The sequence below is a fragment of the Poecile atricapillus genome, chromosome Z, assembly GCF_030490865.1.
Source record: "Poecile atricapillus isolate bPoeAtr1 chromosome Z, bPoeAtr1.hap1, whole genome shotgun sequence".
Taxonomy (NCBI): domain Eukaryota; kingdom Metazoa; phylum Chordata; class Aves; order Passeriformes; family Paridae; genus Poecile; species Poecile atricapillus.
In genome coordinates, this window is record NC_081289.1 from 23,711,164 (window position 1) to 23,732,536 (window position 21,373).

A 21,373-nucleotide genomic window follows, 5' to 3' on the forward strand; every position below is an offset into this window, starting at 1 on the left:
AGGTACAGGATTACCACCTCCTGCCTGGGGATCTTTCTCTACCTCCCTACACTCACACAGGGTTTTGGAAGCAGCTTTATCTTGACAGTGCCCTCTGATGAGAAGGAAAGATTATGCTAAGAGATGAGGAAGGAGGCTTAGTCCATGCCTTCAGAAGGCTGGTGAGAGGCAGAGAGATGAGGGAAGAAGGATCTAGTTGCTCAACATGCCAAAAAGGCCATGTCTTCTGGTCAGTCAGCTCTCCTCCCAAGGGAGCCTGTATTCAGCTCTCCTGCTCCTCTGCGGACAATCATCACTGTGAAAAGCCAGGCCAGGTGTTGAGAGAAAACCAAGGATGCAGTGAAGGTCAGCACCTTCAAAACCAAGGATGAAGGTCAGCCACCTTCGGTAAAAACAAAAAATTGGAAAAGATGAAAATGAAATCCTGGACTGTGACAGGGGGACAAAAAAGCACCAAGATAATCCCTCACCATTGCCAAGCAGAGCAGTCCTCATCACAGGGAGGGCAACCAGTTGTGAGAGACATGCCAACCTGCCAGGCTCTCTGCTAAACATCAGGGGGCTGCTTGGAACCCCACAAATACACACAGCAACCACAGTGGCCAGTACACAAATGCAAGCCCTCTCTCACAGATGGAGACATTTCCTGTACAGTACCTAGGAGGAGGCACTACGAGATTATTAAAGTCAGAGATAATCTATAAGTGCTGTCACACACTTGAACTTGAGCAGGACATTAAAGCTACAGTGAGAGAAGGCAATGAAATCTCTGATGACCACCCCAATCTTTAGGTTCTTGTCTCATCACAAGGAAGTCTTGCTCCATAGCTGCTCATGGAGCTGATGCAGGGAGCAGATGTTACTGCTTTTCTGTGTCTATCCCTTCTTCCTCAAACACCCCTCAAAGGCATCTACAGAGATATTGTCTTCTTCAAGTTACGTGGATAGAAACGTCAAAGCTCGATTGCAGCCATGAATCTGCTCATGAACTCTGCTGGCTGCAACGCCACAGAGCTGCCTTAAAGCTCTCCTAAAAATGTAAGGCATTCCAGTCATTTTAATTACTGTGCATTGCATAAGCCAGAAACCAGTTCATACAAAGGAACAACAGAAAAGTGATTTTCAATTGCTCTCACTCTATTCTGTATTTAGTGCAGCCCCCAAAGCTCTGGGAACACCGGCTCTTATTACCATTTGAAGCACTTCATCTATTTGAAATCTCTTTGTTCAGTCACTTCAAGCTATTGATGCAGTTTAGAAGGGTTTAAAAAAGAAAATCAAAACTTCAGTTGGGAAATCACTACAGCAGGAGGAAAGGTAAACAAGAGAAATGGAAAGAGTTACTATAAACAAAAATGAGAGAAAATTAGTTGCTGGGAATGAGGCATAGGCAGGTAGAACCAAGCAAATCACGTCATGTCCTTCCCTCCCGGATTCTGTCAGACCATCTAATCACAGCCTCCTGGCTTGAACCCTGCATGAGTTCTTTGGCCCTGGTCCAGAAATGCACTTAAGCTTATATTTAACTTTGTGTATGTAAATGGTTCTGTTGCCTTCAGTAGAGCATCTTGTGTGCTTAAAGTTGAAGCCTTAGCATTTTGCTGGATTTGGGCCAAAGAGCGCGGTCATGTGCAGGAAACATTTTCAGCTTGATAAGGCTGTTAAAAGATATTTCCTGGTTGCTCTTCTGCAGCTGATGCCACATCACAGCCTGACTGGAGGATCCCCACACTACTGAGAGGGTGATTTCATATTCCACAACTCTTTCTAATGTAACATTCCTTGAAACACATGGTGCCTACAGTCTGCTCCCAGGCTGGGTGCTCTCAGTGGGCACAATCTCTAAAGGATCCTTGAAGACTGAACACAGTATGAAACTGTTAAAGCTGATGAAAATTTAATGGTGTACCTCCAATGAAAAGCTTAGGAATGGGATGGAGTGTTACCTATGTCTGGCTTGCAGACAGGAAGGTGACGTAATTCCTTTGTAACCTCTGAGAAAGAGATCAAATTTTTTTTTTTTTGGTATGTATTTATAGAATCAAAGACATTTTTGAAGAAGGAGTCTTCTCATTTTAAATAGCATATAACATTCACTGATACAATGGTGGAATTAACAGGAGTTTTTTTGACTTGTTTCATGCATATAAATCAGAGCAAAGACAAACATTTTCAACAGAAAGTCTTCTCAGAGGACAGTTTTAGAAAAGTAATAATTTACTGAAAAAGAAGCAGATAATCAAGAAATATGAGAATAATTTTCTAATGCAATGCATGACCATTCTCTACTGTCCTATGAGATGGCAGGAATGTGCTGTAAAAAGGACATAAGATAGCTCTGAAAACACCTACCTTTCCCTTCCTGCTGCATAAAAGCAGAAAAACAATGAGACCTCCTAGAGGGCATGATGCTGAGCTGGTGTAAAAGCTATGAAGATCATCAACTTCAAGAAAAGTTGAAGGACTTTTCAAAAAGTCAGGACAAAAGAATGCTTTTGAGCAATTTGTCAGGTGGACAGTTTAGAATGCTAATGGCAAGACTCCATGCTCATGCATCAAGTCAATTTGCTGTCAACAAATTAAAATAGAAAAGAGTCCTTACGTCAGAAGCTTTTAAAGGTAATATATTGTTAAAGAGGTGGCAGGGCTGTTGAACTGCAGGTTGAATTCTCCTGATTTCATTCATGCTAAGCTCAGTTTTAGCCAGCTAAGATCTGGAGAGGAACTGGAGTGTTACCAACCACTATGCGTGACATTAGTCAGGGTATTTATCTCTGGTGATAGTGAGGTCTCCCTCTCCCCCTCAACCCTCCTGGTAGGTTTTTTTTTGCCAGCAGTTGCTGCAGTTTGATGAAGCCCTTCTGTACTAAAGCAGCCGGCATCTCTCACAACGAAATGTGATCAGAAGGCAAGTGAACATGCCTTTAGTTCATATCTCAGTCTCTGTCTCTGGTTTCAGGATGGTCTTGTGGAAGGAAAATGATAATGTTAACGTGCACCTGATATAAACTAATATGAGTACCTGCGAAAGAAGAAGGTAATTCTCCTTCCTGAAATTTAAAGAAGACACCCAGCTTAATAAGTTTCCTTTTCCAAAGAATCGGCTCTTTAGGTATTGCGGAGGAGCTGGCTCCATCCGCGCAGGTCGGAACCATCTCTTGCAGTGCACTGCCCCCTAGCACTGCCGCGCACATTCCTGCAGGATGGAGGGGAGAAGGACACTGGCCTCAGTCAACAACACCTGCGGGACATGGCTTTCCCTGGGAATTTTCACACCAGCTATTGACCCAGCCCAGTCATGCTTGGCTTGCGGGATCCGACAGGATCACAGCATGAAGTTTTGTGGCTGCTCGGTAAGGCAGAGAGATCCTTAATTGTGTTCAGCAGCGTGTTCTTGATGGAAGGCTGGAATAACATGGATTTCTTTATTTGGTGACATTAACTCGAATTTTCTCTTATGAAGATCAAGGCCTCTATTTTCCTCCTTCTTTCAATGCTACCTTCTTTATGGCCATATAAGGCCTAAAGTTTTATCGGAGCAAAGAAGTGGAATGATAGATTTTATTTTATTTTTTCCCCTTTGCAGTTTTTCCCATGCAGACAGGACATGGAAGAGGAATTCAGAGAGAATTATCCTTTCAGTTCTTTCATTGACTATCTCTGTTATTCTGACACCATTAGCAATATTTTCTCATATAAATAAACACTCAGAATCCTTGCCTGGCTTTTTCATAGTTTACTTTGCTGGTAGGTCTAAAAGGGGAGAGGCTAATATATCATATCTAATGGATATTATCAGAGGATAACACAAAATATCTCTATTTACAGATGATAAAATGAGTGTACAGGCAGATTAAACTATTTAACAAAGGCCTCAAGCAGGCCACTGGCCAGACTGAACTTCCCCGAGTATGATTTATCTGTACCTTACACAAATAACACACTCTGGTTTCTCTGTGTGAGGTGTACTCTTCAAGAGGCAAATAAATATTGTTCTCATTGTACAGTATCCAGTCCTGGTTGAAAAAACTGCATCCCTACTACTGTAGGGAAATTAATCTCTTTGAAAAAGAATATCTAAGTATAAAAAAGTAGGTGAATCAGCTAAGCCCTGACCAAACACAGGTACTACCACTCCAGGCAATGATAATAAAAGCACTAAAAAAATTTCTGGATCATCTTCCCAAACAGTGGTATAGAAGATAGTGGTAAGCCTTGCCATACTGACAGCCTGCACCCCATCCCTTCCAAAGAGATGTGCCCAGCCCTTGGATCAAGCCATGTCACTCCTTTTCATCTGATTGCTTCTCTGGATTATATCCAAAAAGTGACCTAGTTCCTGAAATCAGCACAAACTTGGTGTCATTTCAACTAGCTTCATCAGCCTCACTGTAAACAAGCTACTTCCATACCTTGGAGGGCCCTGTGGAACTCTGATAATTTCTAGGCCCCTTCCTCTCCCGTTTCAGAAATTGAGAAGGTGACTAAAGGTTTTTTTTTTTCAATCTCTTCTGAATGTATGCATATCATAGACACTCCACATTTACACAGCACCCAACAGCTTAAAAGCTTATTACAAAGCATTTAGCTTGTTACTCCTCAGAACACACGAGAAAGGTGTTATTATAGGGATGAAGAAACATAGTCAGGGGAGTTACTTGGCCAGAGAGTGAAAGGAGGTGGTGCAGGAGCTGTGATTATAATCTAGTTGTGTGTGGGCCAAACTCTCCCTTACTTATACCAGTGCCAGGCTCTGGCAGAATTCCACTCCTCTCAGATATTGATCTGAGATATTGATAAGCCAGGTGTATCATGATGTTGGTGGATGTCAAACTTTTTACAACAACAAAGGAAAAATGAGTGTCAGACACACCTCATTTTTCTTCTGTGTTCCTCTGCTGAGGTTGGTGGAGTTGTTCCTTGTTTACACCTGGTGAGACTGAAATGGCAGTCCACCCAATCTGATGGATCCAGCTTCACTTGCAGCACCTTGAACAGACAGTCCAAGTACCTAAAGTATTTTTTGCACAGGATTTCTTGCATTGCAATTTGGGCCCAAAGATTCAGACTCTGATGTGTCTAAAAGGAATGACCTATTTAATACCCTGTCTCATACATACTTACACGACCCGTTAGTACCTCAGCACCATCCCATTTTTTCAGTGTGTTCACTAATGCACATTCCTGAGCAGCTCCCATATTATCCCATGACACAGGGATTTGAAGCGCAGTGAGGCAAAGCTGCCACACAGGTTGTCACAGCGAGGATAGGAATTTGTGTTTTCCACTGCTGGCATTGCAACCTTGATCCTTACTGACAACACCCATCTTGAAGCTTTTGCCTACTGATGCTACAAATAAAACCCTGTGTTTCCATAAGACAGGAGATTTTAATTTTATATGGACAGTATGATTAAAGAAAAGGTGTAGGCAGGCTGTGCTTCACCCAGATGGAGCAGAATTGTAAATCTAAAGACTTAGCTGACTATATAGAAATTTAGGACAGCTGGTCTCTGGCCTTTAATACCAGCATAATTTATAACTAGACGCGCTTAAGTCTTGTAAACCCCGTGGAAAGTACTCTGACATTATATACACTGGTTTGATACTGTGATTAATCACCCCTCAGTCCCCTTTGGAGGATAATAAGGCTGCCTGTATCATGCAGCTGGCAATCTCCTTCCTTACAGTCCCAGCTCTTCTATAACATTTACATTTCTACAGCTGATAGAAATTTATGGCTCCAAAAGGGGATAAAGGAAAACAAAATAAACAGGACATTTCTATAAATTCCACTAAAGCTGCTCTGCTAAGATATACTTTGAGATTAAATGTTGAAAGTGCCCGGGTAGATACAACACTGCTTTTTCCAGCTTGGTTTTAGCAGTTTATGACCCCTTTCTCACTGAAAGGCCAGAGAAGGGGAATTGCTGGGTGGTGGAGAAGGAGCATCCGAGCAGGATTAAAAACATTCAGGGCAAAATCCTGGTTTACGATTCAGATAGGTCTTGTCTTTCTTTTCCCCCATCCTCTTTCTACTGCCTGTTTGAAGAGGAAAAGAAGCAGCACACTACAGTTACTTGTGCGTTGATATCTGCTGGCTGTCTGAAAGCTCTTTGGAATGAATAGTGTGCCGTGCCTCCAGGTTAAAGTCACTGTGCAGACAGCCCAGGTGGATTGAAGGGAGACGGTGCGAGCTCGCCAAGCGACCCGCAAGGACCGCGCACCTTTTCCAGGTGCCCTGAGGAGCAGCGGGGGGCGGCCCGGGGGAGGCTGCGACAGGCTCGGGGGAACACTCGCCGGTACGAGGGAGGTACAGCCGGTACGGAGCGAGGCTTCCCTCACTGGCATGGGAGCGGATCGGGTCCAATGGGACCGCAGCGGGCCGAGGCCAGAACCGGGGTCGGGGCCAGAGCCGGGGCTGCACCCCCACCCACCGCGCGCCCGCTCTATTCCCTATAAGGCGCGGCGGGCGGCGGCCCCGCCCCGCGCTCGCGCCGATGAGGTAATGCGGCACTGCCATTGGCCGCGCGCGGCGGCGCCCCCGGAGCGCGAGCGGCGCGAGCCGGGTATAACTCCGCGCGCCGGTCCCGCTCCGGCTGCAGCGCTCCGCACCTCAGCTCCCCTCAGCTCCCTTGAGCTTCCCCTCGAGCTTCCCCTCGGCTCCGCACCGCACCGTCCCGTCCTGCCGAGAAGGCCAGCCGGAGAGACAGAGACAGGGCAGGCAGCCGGGGCTCTTAGGGAGCGAGAATAAAGTCAGGCTAACACAGCAGAGGCCACCTCCCGCTCCGCAGAAGTGTGGAGGCACCTCGAAGGCGACATGACGGCGTGGCTGAGCTTCCTCGTCGTGTTCCTGTGCAGCTGGAGCCTGCGGGACTTGGTGGTGGAGGCTTGCACTTGCGTCCCCATCCATCCGCAGGACGCTTTCTGCAACTCCGACATCGGTAGGTGCCGCCGCCCCGCAGCAGCCCGGGCCGGGAGGGCTCGGGGGAACCAGCAAGCTCCCGGGACCCCGAGGGGTGCGGGCAGCAGCGCGGCTGTCGCCGCAAGGCAGCCGCCGTCCCGCGAGTCGCGCACTGAGGGCAGAGGTGCGGCGGGCGGGTCACGCCGGAGAACGGTGACCTGGCTTTCCAGGAGCGGCTCTGGCTCCGTCGCTGCCGCAGACGCCTGGGTTGGTAAGAGGAGAGCGTGTGGCGGCGGACCCCCGCCCAAGCCCTGTCCCGCGGCAGCGGCGGCAGCAGCCTCTCCCAGGAGTACTTTAAAGAAATCAGTAATTGTTAGAGTGGCATATTTCCTACAGCAGGACAGAAACACAATTGGAGGTGTAGGCTGCCAAAATTTTCTCCTCAACTTGGTGACAAGAAGTGGAGGCAGGATTAGGATGGGTTCTCCCTAGCCAAGCAAACGCCCGTGGTGGTTGGAGGTGCGGCTCACACAGGCTTGTGGTGCTGTGCTTGTAACGTTGGGAAGGGCTGGAGAAGCAGGTACCAAGTGTCTCCAGGCTTTCTGCATGCTGTGCTGTGGTTTTCGCAGCTGTGGGAGGTATGTAGACCTGCACACTTTTGGGAAAGTTGAAACGCTTTCATTGGATCCTGACTGATGTTTTCCTATGGGTTTCAGCACCCCTAGGGTTCTTCATTACAGTAACTTTAGGTAGAGGACAAGGACAGCATCAAAAATCTTTGATGAGGCAGCAATAGAGACTCTGTTCCCAAGTTCGTTGGCTTGCTTGTAGCCAAGGGTGAGTAACAAAGTTGCTTGGTACCTCTTCTGTGGCAAAGTACATGAAATCAATTAGCAGTGTCCTTTGACCTACTACTGGACACATGTCCATGTAATGGTAAATACAGGCTGTCACTTCAGCAGTGCTGAGAGGATGGCACAAATCTGAGAAGTCTCCTGCATTCTCTGTAGGTTGTCTTAGTAGCACAGCATAAAAGGGGCTTTGCACTAATGGTACCCACATGGAACTGACTCGGAGTAGAGTCTGCAAAGAAATACTCCTGGCAACTGCTATGGAAGTCAAATAGAAAATAATTCCCACTGCAGCAGAACACCCATTGCTATGAATGCTGCCAGTAGCCTTTTCAAGTTAGCCAAGGTTAATGGCAAAAGATCTATCTCTTGCCTTCAGTTCTTCAACAGAAACTGCACCTGGTTATTCATGTTTAGTTTATATAGTGTATCTGCTCCTGAATGCTAAAAAAACCATTCCATATTAAAAGGGGGGGGCGGGGGGGGGGGGAAGTTACAGTTTGCTTCAATGTTGATAGCCTGGAAAACATTTATAAAATAGTTTTATACTGGGAAATTCTTCCAGGAAACTAAATTATTCAACCTTCTGTTACCATTTTCACAGTTTGGATCAACAAGTGTGCCACCTAAGTGGCAGCTGCCAGGGAGATTGTCCTTTCTATGAAAGTGACACTGGGAAACAGTTTTTCCACAGCAAAAGCTGATGGTAGCATGTGGCCTTCATTAGCTGCATTTTGGGAGAAGGGCTGCTTTCTTGTTCTGGTTAGGTCATGCTATAATAGATGAGGGGTAATTTCGGTTCAAAAAAACGGTATTATTCATTTTCGTAGTGAATGCACACTGACAGTATATTTTTACTAGACGCATAAGTGACTAGGAGTAAACTGTGAAGTTTCATATAACAGTGCTCCTAAACTTCAGGGCACAAAGTTTTTCTGTTTTCTACTCTGATTTCTGGTTGAGTTCAAAGTCTTCCCTTCATCTTTCTCTCTTCTGGGCTCTTCATTGTATCTCAAGCCTTGGCTTTGCTCTGAGACAAAGTGGTTCAAAAAGTTGACGTCTCTGGGGCTGTCATGCCCTCAGACACCACAGCAATGCAAAGGAAGAGCAGCTTGAGGGGAAAGAGCAACCCGTTTCAACAAGTGACTTGAATGCAAGTTTGGTTAAGACTGCAGGACTCTGATGGGTTGGAGCAAAAGTAAATCCTTACATTTGCTAGAACTGTCTGGAAATGTGATATTTCTGTAGGCTGATTTTAGTCAATACTGTCACGTCCTTCATATGCGGAAAGGACAAAAAGCGCACTAAATCTTTCTGGCTTTGGAGGAGTTAATCATCTCCATGGAAACTGATGGCAGTGTACTAGTGCAGTGTTTAGACAGGCTAAACTACACGCTGGGTTATAAAACACATTGTGGGGAAGAAAGGGACTTGGCAGCAAGTTTTTATCGCTCTTGAAACTTCTGACAAAATACCAGCTCTAAAGGGAGGAGTCAATGCAGCAAGGGCTGGAGCAAAAGAGGCTTTTAAAATAGCTCCTAAAACAATGTAAGAAATTAACTAGCTAGGTGGCAGCCTAGGAGAGGCTTTTCAGCTTCATAAGCACTGCATTTTGAAGAAGGAGAAAACTTTCAACTGAGGACTGTAATGCAAACTTCTACTGTTAATGTTTCTTGCTTAACCAGTGAAGTCCTACTCTCAAGTTTATTCTCTTCTCCTTTAATTTGATCTCATCGGACATTTAATTTTTCATTTTCCAGTGGCTCAGTTCTGATACAGCCTCCCAATCCTGCAGTCATTAGAAGATTTTTATCTTTACAGAAACAGATGGTAAAATAAACTCATTGGAAAGGGCAAGATTTCAATATGTACATCCTTTGAAAGCAAAGACTGTGGTCTTTGAAGGAATCTTGAACTTCATAAATAACAATGTATATACATTTTTAATTTAAAAAAGGAGGGAGGGCATGAAAAAAGGTACTACTGCTAGACTGGTCACAAGGGATCTTTTCACTCAGCCTGACTCTTCTATGATGATGAATGGAGCAAAAGTGAAGAGGTGTGTCTTATCTGGCCCTATGGGGTCAATCAATAATAAAATTGCTGTTTAAATTCTTGGATTTCTTTCTTTAATGGGATCAGTAAGTGCCAGAAGAGGCAGTACCATAATTGGACAAACAGCGACCGCTATGATTTGCCATCTGAACTTTGCTTCCTCCACTCCTGCCCTCTGCCTACGACCTCTTCCAGATGTGAATATTTTTCTTTTGTTTGAATTAAGAGACCTTTTGAAAGAACAGACACCAGGCATGCTTTGTTCTTTTGTGACAAAGCTGTGACATTTCCAGCTGGACATAGCTGACATGAAAGGAACTTGTTTGTCCTTTTTTTGCACGAACAGCAGGAATTTTTGAGCTTGGCTGCTGAATGTTGAATTCACAGGTTTGGAAAACATCTCCTGTTTGGCCCCTTCTGTTCCACATCTCATTTAAAAAAAAAAAAAAAAAAAAAAGAAGGGGAGAAAATATGTGAAATTGCAGACTGCATTTTGACAAACCAGTCTGCAAGTGATAAAGTACTTTATTCACTCCACAGCTGTCTTACTTCTGTCTTGTGCATATACTTTAGAGAAGAGCTATGGCACTATTAGATGTCTCTTACCTAAGCTCAAATGAGCTCAAAATAACATTCCTTTGTATGGTTTGTGTATGGTATGTCCTTGTTGATACCTGTATCAACAAGGATGCCAATGGGTAGTGCTCCTCTCTGTTCTAAGTAAGCTCACTCTTGGTGAGATGGAGGTGGCAAGCTCCAGGGAGTTGAAGGTAAGTTCTTAAGGGTCCCTTGGTGCTGTGGAAGCCATTCTTTATTCCATCCTCCTATGCCCTTAAGCACTGAGCTCACAACACCTGCAGTGCCTCCCATCCTTTCAACTGAGAATGTGAGAGAAGAGCAAGAAGGAAACAGCAGAGAAGGAGGAAACTGGTGAATTTGTTTGGCCTGGAGTCTAAGCATCTAACTGAAAACCTGCCCTTTCACTGGTTTCCCTGAGTTGATCATTCCACCTTCTCATTAATAAGCTAAAAGAGATATGCAGAACACTTGATCATACGTGAGATTTTGAAGACGCTCTCTTGATTTTGTTGTAGTGATAGCAAATATCCTGTCTTGGCCTCTAAAGCAGACAGGTAAGGTCTGCCAGACTGATTTAAAAGTTATAATAACCCATCTCCAATTAATTATACCAATCTTTAGAGTTGAGATGAATTTAAAACTAATTTTTTTGGTTACATGTGGTAATTGTTGCAAAAGTGTATCCAGTTTGGATTCAGACTTTTGTTGAGGAAGTAATGAATTATGTTATTTTATTTTTAGACTGGACTTCCCTTGGAGGCATTTTAGAAGCAGGAAATCTGAGAAGCATCCCGTAAAGCTTCAAAAGAGAATAAAAAAAAGTACTGTAAATTTCATTTTATGTGGGAGATTTGTTTAACTTCTATGGAATTCCAATGTCCATGGTAAAAACTTTGTTGAAAGAGGGTGTTCCTTGTGACTGCTTATGTCTCCTGACAGAAAGATAGCCACTCACAGCTGAATTGTCCTGTTTAGTAGAAGAGGGAATAGAAGTTACTTTTTTTTTTTTTTTTTTTTTTTGGTGTGATTCTTTGCAGTTTTAGTCCTTATAAGAGTAGTGGGATATGGAGTTAGTAATTTCTCCAAATGTATGTATTAAAAATTGAAAGTGGTGGAAATTGCTGTTTAGAAGATGTAGTACAGAATGCTACTTCTGTTTATTATTGCATATGCTTACTCCAGATTTCCTGCAGGAAGTATCTCCAGCAAGGCCTCTGAGCCAGCAGAGAGCCAGATGTTCCAACCTTAAGCCTTGGAGCTCCTGCTTTATGCAGACATTTGTTTCCTTCTTATTTTCACTTATTTCCCACATGTTCTTTAGAACTCTCCACCTGCCAATTGCTCCTCTGATGTTTCTGGAAAGAAGTGAGCTGGTGGGAACATAGTTATATACAGACATACACAGTACTAGTGTTTTTCATCTGAGTTTAGGAAGGAACGCCTTATTCATGTCTGGTTTTGCAGGATGAGCAGATTTGATTGTTTGACCATAGGAGAAATGACACAAGGTGACAAATTAATTCTTAGCTCCATCAGTGGACTTCACTTTTTTGGAGATACTAATACACTTATTCCTGCACTTTCAGACTTTCTTGGATATGGCAACTGAGTTGCATCTGATGAAATGGATCTCTGTACTCAAGTGCAATTTCAGCCTGGGTGGGTGGGACCAAGCATTTTTAATTGGAGCGCTCATTGAGTCACCTTGCCCTGTGCTGGATGTTGGAACAACTAAGATTGAAACTTAGTTTTATGATGTAACAATGTTGTAGAAAGTCAACTTCTTTTTCCACACAGCTCCAGTACCATGTGGTGCTCTTACCTAGCCCAACAGGCGTGCATCACTGAAGGAAGGAGCCTATTTGGTCTGGGCAGGAGGTCTTGGAATTAAATAAAACTTCCACCAGATGTTCTCTGGGAGTTTGTAGGAGCTGGTAATCCTGACAGGACAGCTTGGTTTAAGTCAACAGGCAAGACCAGGCATGCTGTGTTTGCTAGCTCTGAACCAGACTAAGCTAAAGAACTTATTTTCAGTCCTCATAATATTGGCAGTGCCTGTGTTTGAGTTTCCCTATAATTATGGTGTGTTTTTTTTTTTTTTTAATTTCAAGATGAAGAGGCCTTTGCTCTAATGTTCTGCTTATTGCTGTAGACTTTCAGGGTATGATTCTGTCTTTCACATGGTAATATAAATTGGAAGCAAATTATACTGGTAAAATGATAGTGTAGAAGATGAGAGGAAAATTGTGCCTTCAAGCACCAATTAGTTAAGTAAATGCAGAGTTCATTAAAGGCCTACTGTAGCTCATCTAAACCTCTGAAGAACATCCACATGTGACACTTGAAATTTTACTGGCAGAACTTTATTGGACTTTTACCACTCTTTAAGCTAATATCCCTTACGCAGACTTCTCTGACACAAGGCTGATCAGAGCAGCTGACTACATTTGAAGCTGTCCAAGACTGTTTCAACCTCTCCACAGCTTTGTGGCACTGAACCCTCTTTGCAAAATTGCTGAGCTGAAGGTCAACCTATCTGGTAACCCACTGTGTAGAGCTACTCAGGGCTCATGGGAGGGATGCACACTGCTGGAACTTTATCACTTCTCTGCCCACCAGTGACACAACTGCCAGTGCTATTTGCTCATAGTGGGATAGGGCTTTGTTTAAAACTAGGGCCAACCTGGTCTGTTTTGGAATAGCTCGAGAAAAGAATGTTAACCAGTGTGAATTTCAAATTTCTGCTATTTGAAAGTGTTAGGCTGGTGCTGGACCTGAGGTGAATGAGACCAAGGTGGGTTAAATGGATCTTGCACAACATCTAAAATCTGTCCTAGTAATGAATATGGAGAAGAAATACTGAACCTGCTTTGTGAGCCTCATGCTCTATGTAACGCAGGTGCATTGCCACTTCTCTCACCAGTATTTCACCACCTTGTACCAAGGTTGGATTTGGCTTGGTTGTTTCAGGTTTCTGAGAGGAATGTTACAAACACTAGAGAGCTTAAAATTGTGAAAAACAAAGTTAACATTCTACTGTAATGTGAAGTAGTTCTCTTGAGTGACCAGAGTGAAGACATAGTGCATTAACTGACAGTGTCTAATAACATAAAAATGCAAGTAATTTCACATAACCCTGATTACTTTATTTACTCAAAATTACTGCCAGCTAGAAAAGATAGTGGAAGTTTTCTGGAAACAAGATGCAAGTCTCTTGAGTTGTGTGGTGCTAAAATTAATGTTGACTATGAATAGTCCAAATTCCTGCTAGTGTTTATATAAGACCTTTCTAAAGGTCAATTTGAGCCCTTAGAAACAGTATACAGACAATAAAACTCTAGTTAAATAGCAGAGAGGTGAATATACAAAAAATTATATCAAACCTCATAAAAATCAGCTATGGTTTGCCTGCAATGTAGAATCTCGTTTTTACTTTAGGAAGAAAGGTGGTTTGGGGTGTCCCTCCTTGCACAGAAATGTGTCAAGAACCAGAAGAGAGCAGTGCTTGGAGAGTAGGGATGCCATTGTCAACTTAGGGATATGGTCTTGGCCTGTACCAGTGGAGAGGTAGAGGTCTGTGTCAGTGGGCTCAGCTTTTGAAAACTTGTGTCTTTATTACATGCTGAGGAGGAGAATGGCCACAGCAATAGGCTCAGTGGAAAAGCTGTAACAGGAGAGGGCATTTAGGACCTGCAGGAGTGACAAAGGCCCTCCAAGAGATTATCTCAGAGTATAAGGAGGAGAGAAGGATTCCTGGAGAAGGTAGAGGTGCAGTGTGGAAGCCCCAGTGAAGAACTAATAAAGGCTGGTCAAGCCAGGAGGAGTCACTAGCTGTGACACATAGCAGGCCACCCTGCCTGGAACTATGGGAACTATGTGGGGCGTGCCTAAGGTGGATCTTATCCATCCAGGAGAGTAAGTGTGCACTTGGGCTTCAGGGAACACTTAGGGAGGAGAACCCCCATGATGTTCTATTGATTGATTGATCCCTAACAGCCTTTAGCATGGTAATTTCTGACTGGCAATCAAGGCTTAGTTTTTGAAAAAACCTGGCTGCGTGGTCTTGCCATGGATGGAGCACATGCCCTTTACTCTATCTGGACTCTAGCCAAGGTGTTGCCTTCCTCCATTCAGATGAATACAAAGTTCCTTCAAATGGCTGGTCAAGAAATGCAGGTTGTATGGGTGTGTGTACAGGGCTTGGTCTTTTAGTTTTGCCAAGTGAATTATAAGGAAACTACTGCTTAGCTGGGAAATGAGAAGCAAATGAAATGAAGCCATATATAACATGCTGTCTAAAGGTACTTTTGAGATACATGATGTAACCTGCCCCACTACAGCCAGGAGATAAGAGTGTGCAAATGGCAGAGCCATCATTGTTCAACACATTGTTATTGATCCTGGGCAAAAATGCACACTAATAAAAACATCTACACTCTTCCTTAGCTACCTGTCTGTTTCTAAAGTGTCAGAGCTCTGCAATGCTACTGGTTCATAAGAGTTTAGAACCAGTTTATTTGGGATGTTAAAAAAGGGCATGTTAAAGGCCCCAAGGGAAAAGAGACTTCAGAAAATTTTCCTTTCTTGATTCCTCAATTTTGACTTGAAAAAGTCCAGCTTTCTGCTGGCCTGCATGATCACTTCAGCAAAGCAGCTATAAATTGCACCAAATTTGCACAAAGGTTGAGCAGGTAGCAATGGCTACACCAGGTGCAACAGTATGAAGGTAACACATTATTACTTCTTGCTCCCTACTGATTTATTAAAAAAAATAAAAAGTCACACAACAGCCCATAGGAAACAGGAGTACTTCTATTTCACAGAGCTATATTCAAAATTACTCAAGCTCCTGCTGGCCTAGAATGAAGGACTTGAATTTTAACTCCCTCATGCTGCATTGTAATTACAGTATGGAGACTTCAACATCTGTTTCTTCTTCTCCATGTTTCCCTCAGTATTGGGTGTTACTGCAGCGAAATCAGCAGGGAGGCCTGCTGGCATTATGTTAGTCTGTTAATTTTCTATAGAGGAGCACTGGAGCATTTGTTCAGACAACAAGTTCAATCTCTCATGCTCAGTGAATACACGAACAAGCAAAGATCTTGCTCCTCTGATGTTTAATCAGCCCTCTCAAATTTCATGGATCAGCTGTAAATAGGAAGCTCTCCCTTCAGTGAGCAGGTTTTGTTGTTGGTGTCCAAACAGTTAAAATATAAGAGAAAAAACTGTTCTTGCTTGTACTAAGACAGGAAAACCACAGAATGGAAAACTTCCGCTTAACTTTGAAAGACAGGAAATGGCTGGTGTTGGAAAGTGAACAGGTAGAGGAGGAGTGAGCCAGGGGATATCTGTGGAAAACCAGCTATTCCCCAGACACTTCTCCTTCAGCTCTGTGTTCTTTTGGGGGATGGAGTTCCAGGCTGACCCCTGTGCTTCAAACCCTTTATACACTTTCCAAGCACCGACCCCAGTTCTCTACTTCCTGCCTCCTCTGACACAGCTATAAATATCCTGCCTGCCTTTCATAGGGCCAGAGAAATGCACATTGCAGATAAAATGGATCTGAGGTGACTGTATGAAAGAGCTTTTAGACCAGCTCTTGTGAAGTGAGTGACTGTTGGGTTCTCTGCTTTATCTTGTGAAGTGTGAGGTGGCTGAGTCCCCTTGCTTTAAATTTCTTGAAGAGTGAAAAGTCCTCCTTGTTTATCATGTTCACCTCTGGATTAGGATGCAGGGTTCTGTCTCTAAGGAAATGAATTCCTCCAATAAATAATGTGCTACATGAGGCACAGAAGTGAAAGCTGGAAGAATTCTGCTATTTGGGAGAATGTAGGGTGGGGAAGAGATGGAACTAGTTGAGAGACCACACTACATGCAAAAGTATAGCACTTGCAATACTGAATATCTTAAAATGCTTTGGTGAGGTGGATCAGTCCAAGAGGAAATAAAAGAGCAAAGTGATCCCTGGGGCACTTAAATAGCCATCATGTACAGTACTTCAATAGCCACAAAATACCCAGCCCTCCCTTAGCATCCTGCAGGGCAAAAATCATAAACCCAGAGAACCGTGGGAAGACAAGAGCTGCAGTTCCTGTAGAAGAACTTCAGTATTGCAAAGGATTGTGCTGGGGTGGGGGCAGGATGAGTTCTTAAGGCCTTTGTTTTACTTTTTTAAATATGAAGAGCAGCACCTGTCCCTTTTTTATTTTTTCCTTTTTTTTTCATTCCCCAAGGGGTTGGGGATTAAGGATTTAGTTGGTTATTTCCTTAGAGGATCAAGATAAAAAAAGAGACTTCAATGAGTCTCTTTCCATCTTCCCTACAGACAGTATATTTTCAATAGAATTAAGCAGCTGCCCTGCTTTCCCCCACTGTGTAGCATTTTGCAGCTTTACAGAGAAGCAGAGAAATAGAAGGTTTTATAATATCAGATAGAACTTATAGATGTACTTTAGGAGACTCCAAGTTATCACAGGAAGGTTTTAAGGCATTCAAAGAGAAGCCCAACTAGATCAGGTGGCAAATAGCCAGTGACCCTTATCAGTACTTTGCCTTTAACACTTTTACCTTGGAACAAACATGCTTCAGCAGAACCTGTGATAGTAAGTCATTTGCATCATCCAGCGAGGCTGGAGTCCTGGCACTGATAAAATATACCTCCCAGAAGTCTAATGGAGGATACTCTTGACTTTCCTAAAGCTCCCTTCTCAGGCTGTCATCTTAATTCCTTGATATTAGAGATTGATTCAATCCATGGAGTTTTAAATTCCTTCCAAAACTGTTTAGAGGCATACTTCAACTCTGGAATCTTTTTTTCTTTATCAGGATGAGTGTCTAATCTACCTCCCACATGCATTCTAGATTGTAGCTATCTCTTGAGTTTGCCAGTGTATTCTGTTTTCTTCTTTTCTGTTTGACTGGGAGACCAGCAGGGTGGGAAGCAGGTCCTTGCCAGCCTTAATTCCAATGGCATGTTTAAATTGACTGAAGAAGTGGTGTACATTGAGAGAATCAGACCGCACCTGTCTGGTGTATTTGGCTGCATGGGAAACAAAGCTTTCACTAGTACCGGAAAGTTTTCAAGCCAATAGGTTCCTTCCTGTCAGTGCAAGATCTCCTGTTTGTTTCTGCATGCCCTTCTCTCACACTGGTTTCCTCTAGTACTAATGGCTGTTGGAAGAGATGGGTATAGGAAAGCACCGGGTCTTTCTTTCCCTCCTGTCTCAGAAACTGCTTTCCTGTTTGTCCTTTATGCAGCATGGCAGCTTGGGCTATTGACGTAAACTTTGTCCTTTGTGCTGTTCAAAGCTCTCCCCTTCTGAATTTGACATTGCCTATCACATCCTGACTGCTGTTTTGACAGAAAGGAGGGAGGACAGAACAGGATGCTAAGGTGGTAGTTGTCTTGGCACACCTGGGGATTCACAATTTTGTGCAAGTTAGGTGTTAGTTCATCAAACTGTCAGAGGGTCAGCACATAGCAGGGTTCCTTCAGTACATATTCCTCAGTATATATGTGGACCAACAAGGAAAGATTGACCAAAGTTATTATAGAAATACTGTGGTGGTGCTTTGCGGAAGCATCACTGGGTTGTACTGTTGAAAAATATGGGAAAGGCAGTTTTGGTTAAAAAAAAATATCCAGGTCCTGAATGTGAGGGAAAGAATTCAGAGTTTTCTAAGAGGAGTTCCTTAGCCCAGTTGGTTCCCTTCTCTGATGAAATCCACCAGAGCTTGCAGTACCCATCTTAACTTGGGCAATTAGAACCAAAATGCTGATGTATGTATTTTCCCCACTGAATTTTGGACTATCTCTTTAGTCTACTCTTTTTCCTCATGTGAACATCTCTGCTAGAGTTGCTGCAACATGCTCTATTGTCATAAACATACTGAAATGCAGTAATGTGGACAGTCACTGTACACTGAGATCAACAGGTGTTAAATGAAATAAAATAAATCTTGTTTCTGTATTCCCAGGATAATTTCCCTTGCCAAAGACCAGGCACTGAATGGAACTATACACTCACGAGCTGGCTACATGTTTGCCTGCCAATTTAATAGGAAAAGTAAGCAGGATCTGTAATGCTTTTACCCAGAAAAACAAAACCATGTTTCGGTGAGGTTTCACTATAATGATGGTGGTTTCGGAACTATTTTGGGTTTAGAATATATAGGAAGCAAAGCTAAAGCTGACAGAACCAGGCAATGCCAGTCTCCTTTCTGCAGAAGCAGTAATGTTTCAGCTTTTCAAGTTTGTATTTCGTCTCTGCTCTATTCGGAAGGTGGCAGGGGAATCCTTGTCTTGTTGTGTTTTCCTTAAAATCCCTTAATAGAAAATGTTACTGCAATCTGAGGCAAGGAGAATGTAATCTGTGGCTGTTTTGCATAGTTGGATAATTTGTTGTTTTTGTTTTTAAGCCAACTTGTGACTCTCTGAGGCTAACACTGTTCCAAAGATTATTAATAGCAGTCCTTGACATTTTAGGGTTTTATCTTTTCATTATTATTCATACATGCTCCTTTCTGAATTTGCTAATGTGCACTTGCACTTCCTCAGCTTCCTTACTTGTGGAAGGAAGCTGTGGAAGGAAAACAGCGTGCACCAGCAGCAGGGTTTTGTTAACTGGGGTTCTGCTTATCCCACAGAGTGTTAGAAGTGGACGTGAAACTATACATTGGTAAGCCACACCTCTGATTTTTCTCAGGGGAAAAAAGCTTTTTAACTATTCTTAGCTGGTACATTACATGTGAAACGAAGTAGTTCCAAGGGGATGAACAACTGCTATTCAGAATGAGTACCTTTATGCTTCTGTCTTCACCTCAGAGCCACAACGGTTCAGTGTTCTTGACTCAAAGTGTATCCGTGGGGTAGGGAAAAATCAGAGCCCGAGCAAGGCTGCCAAAGCCCAGGCTTAGACGTGTGCCTCGTGCGCGTGTGTGTACATCTTGCGGTTCGGTGGTGACCCCGGTGACTTCTTGAACTTTTAATGACAATGCAGCTATTTGTTCATAGTGCTAATTAACCCAAAATCTGATTCCTCCCTCCCCCTCGTTATCCATTGCGTGAAAGAGATGTGAAAACAAGAAGACGACTTTTCCCGTGCCCTTAGGGCTGTCTGAGCCTGGCAGCAGTGACCCTGCTTGAGTCGAACTGAAAGAGCTGCTGCCCAATGGCCCATACGCCTTTTTAATGGGTTATTGAGATTCCACCTTCTCCCCCTCCCTCCAGTGCTGTAACAGTTTGGAGCGATATGGCACTTAGGGGAAAACAGCTGCAGGAATAACTTTTCTTTTGGAAAGCCAGAGACAGCTGTTCAGTTTATAAGGCTAGGGATTCCTCCACTACTTATTTAGGGCCTGATCCCACTCCAGTTGAAATCAGTAGAAAGTTTCCAACTGGGTTCAGCAGGCAGTTGAAGGAAGCAGCTTCAGGAAGCAGTCTGAAATCAAACAATACTGCTTCAAAATGTTGGAAACAGCCAGAAAGGAAAAAGAGAGTAGGAAGGCATTTGTCACAGAGTTGACTTTCTGACTTGCTTGCAAGCTCAAAGAACAAGCACTCAGCAGGCCAATGTTTTACTTGAGGAACAAGTTAAATTAGTGTTTGTGGTATCCTAAGTTGCTTTTAAAAAAATAGCTCTTGTGGGTCTACGTTCATTGACAGTCTGCAGTGTTGACAGACTTTTATTGGCACAGTGAATTAAAGGACTGATCTTTGATATTGAATACTGATTTTAGTTTAGATACTCGGAGATCGTAGGGGATAAAGGCTTACTTTTTGAAATTATACAAGTTCTCAGCACCTGCAGCGCTCTCATTGGTATGAATTTACTTGCCACGTCTGAAAAACAAGGAGAAAAATTACTCTTGCTTCTGTTATTAGAGATTGTTGTTGTCATCTGATTTATACAACGAAAGAGAAGGCTGGAAACTTGCTAAGGACGGTCAGAATTTCTGCTTCACGGAGAATTTTGAAATGGTGGAAGTTTATTCCATCTGAAATGTGAGGGAAAATGATGGCATTTTCTGGGAAAAGTGGTTCAGATACATCTGAATCTAATGTTTTGAAGGATTAATTCAAAATGTCCAGTTTGAATGAAGGTGTCATTTCATGTCAACATTAAGGCTTCAAGTGCAGCTGAAGAGAATTGCTGATGCCGGTTAAAAATAGGTCAAATTTTTTCTAAGAAAAAAAATAAAAAACCAATTTTGCTGAAGCTGATACTTTCCTTAGAAGTTTGTGACTTAAGTAAAGCCATGATCCCTGACAGGAAAAAGCCTTTCCAAAAACATCCCTGATGGCTTAACAGTAACTGACTCTTCTTCTGCAAGTGATGATTTTGATCAGGTTACGCGCTACTTCTCAAGCTGGGAGAGATTCCAGTTCATCAGTCCTTCTAGGCTTAAAATTAGATTTTTCTGAATGCTGAGAATTCCCTGTAAAACACAAATCTAACTTTTCCTGAATGCTGAGAATTCTCTTTACAACCCAAAACTACATTCCCTTTGCTTGCTCCAGTCCTTGCCAATGGACTGTTCTCCTTGGGTTTGCTGCATTAATGAACGAACAAATTTGCTTTGTGGTTGTGTTGCTGCCAGTGGACTGAGACGAGGTATTTCCCCTTGCATTTCTGTTAGTTCCCTCCCTGTGAATGTTTAAACAAGCTTACACCTGCGTTCCAGGTGCGAGCTTAACTCCAGCCTTGAAAAGCTGGCTCTTGGGAGCGTGGTTCATTACTTTGCCAAAATAGTCCTGTTACTGCAATGTCTGAGGAGACCAAGACAGGCAGGAAATGGTCAGGCTCGGTGGATACCCTGGAAATGATTACTCTTCTCTGTAAACATTCAGCACTGCAGTATCCAGAGAACTTCTGCCTCCCAAACAGTTAATGGGCCTTAGAGCATTCAAAAATAGCCATTGCTCTGCCAGGCTCTGCAGCTGTGAAACGATTATCCAACCATATCTTGTGACCTCTACATTTTT

The 21,373-nt window shown here is 43.2% G+C and overlaps 2 protein-coding genes across 3 annotated transcripts in view; one reads left to right on the top strand and one right to left on the bottom strand.

The window, feature by feature from the left end:
• LOC131593057 (synapsin-3-like) overlaps positions 1-21,373 on the bottom strand; it is a 164,486-nt gene that overhangs the window by 78,390 nt on the left and 64,723 nt on the right. The window lies entirely within an intron of this gene.
• Positions 6,635-21,373, top strand: part of LOC131593058 (metalloproteinase inhibitor 3) — a 37,302-nt gene continuing 22,563 nt past the window's right edge. The window contains exon 1 of the mRNA XM_058865249.1: positions 6,635-6,944. Coding sequence (XP_058721232.1) covers positions 6,821-6,944 — 124 coding nt within the window. The 5' untranslated portion in view covers positions 6,635-6,820. The remainder of the gene's footprint in view (positions 6,945-21,373) is intronic.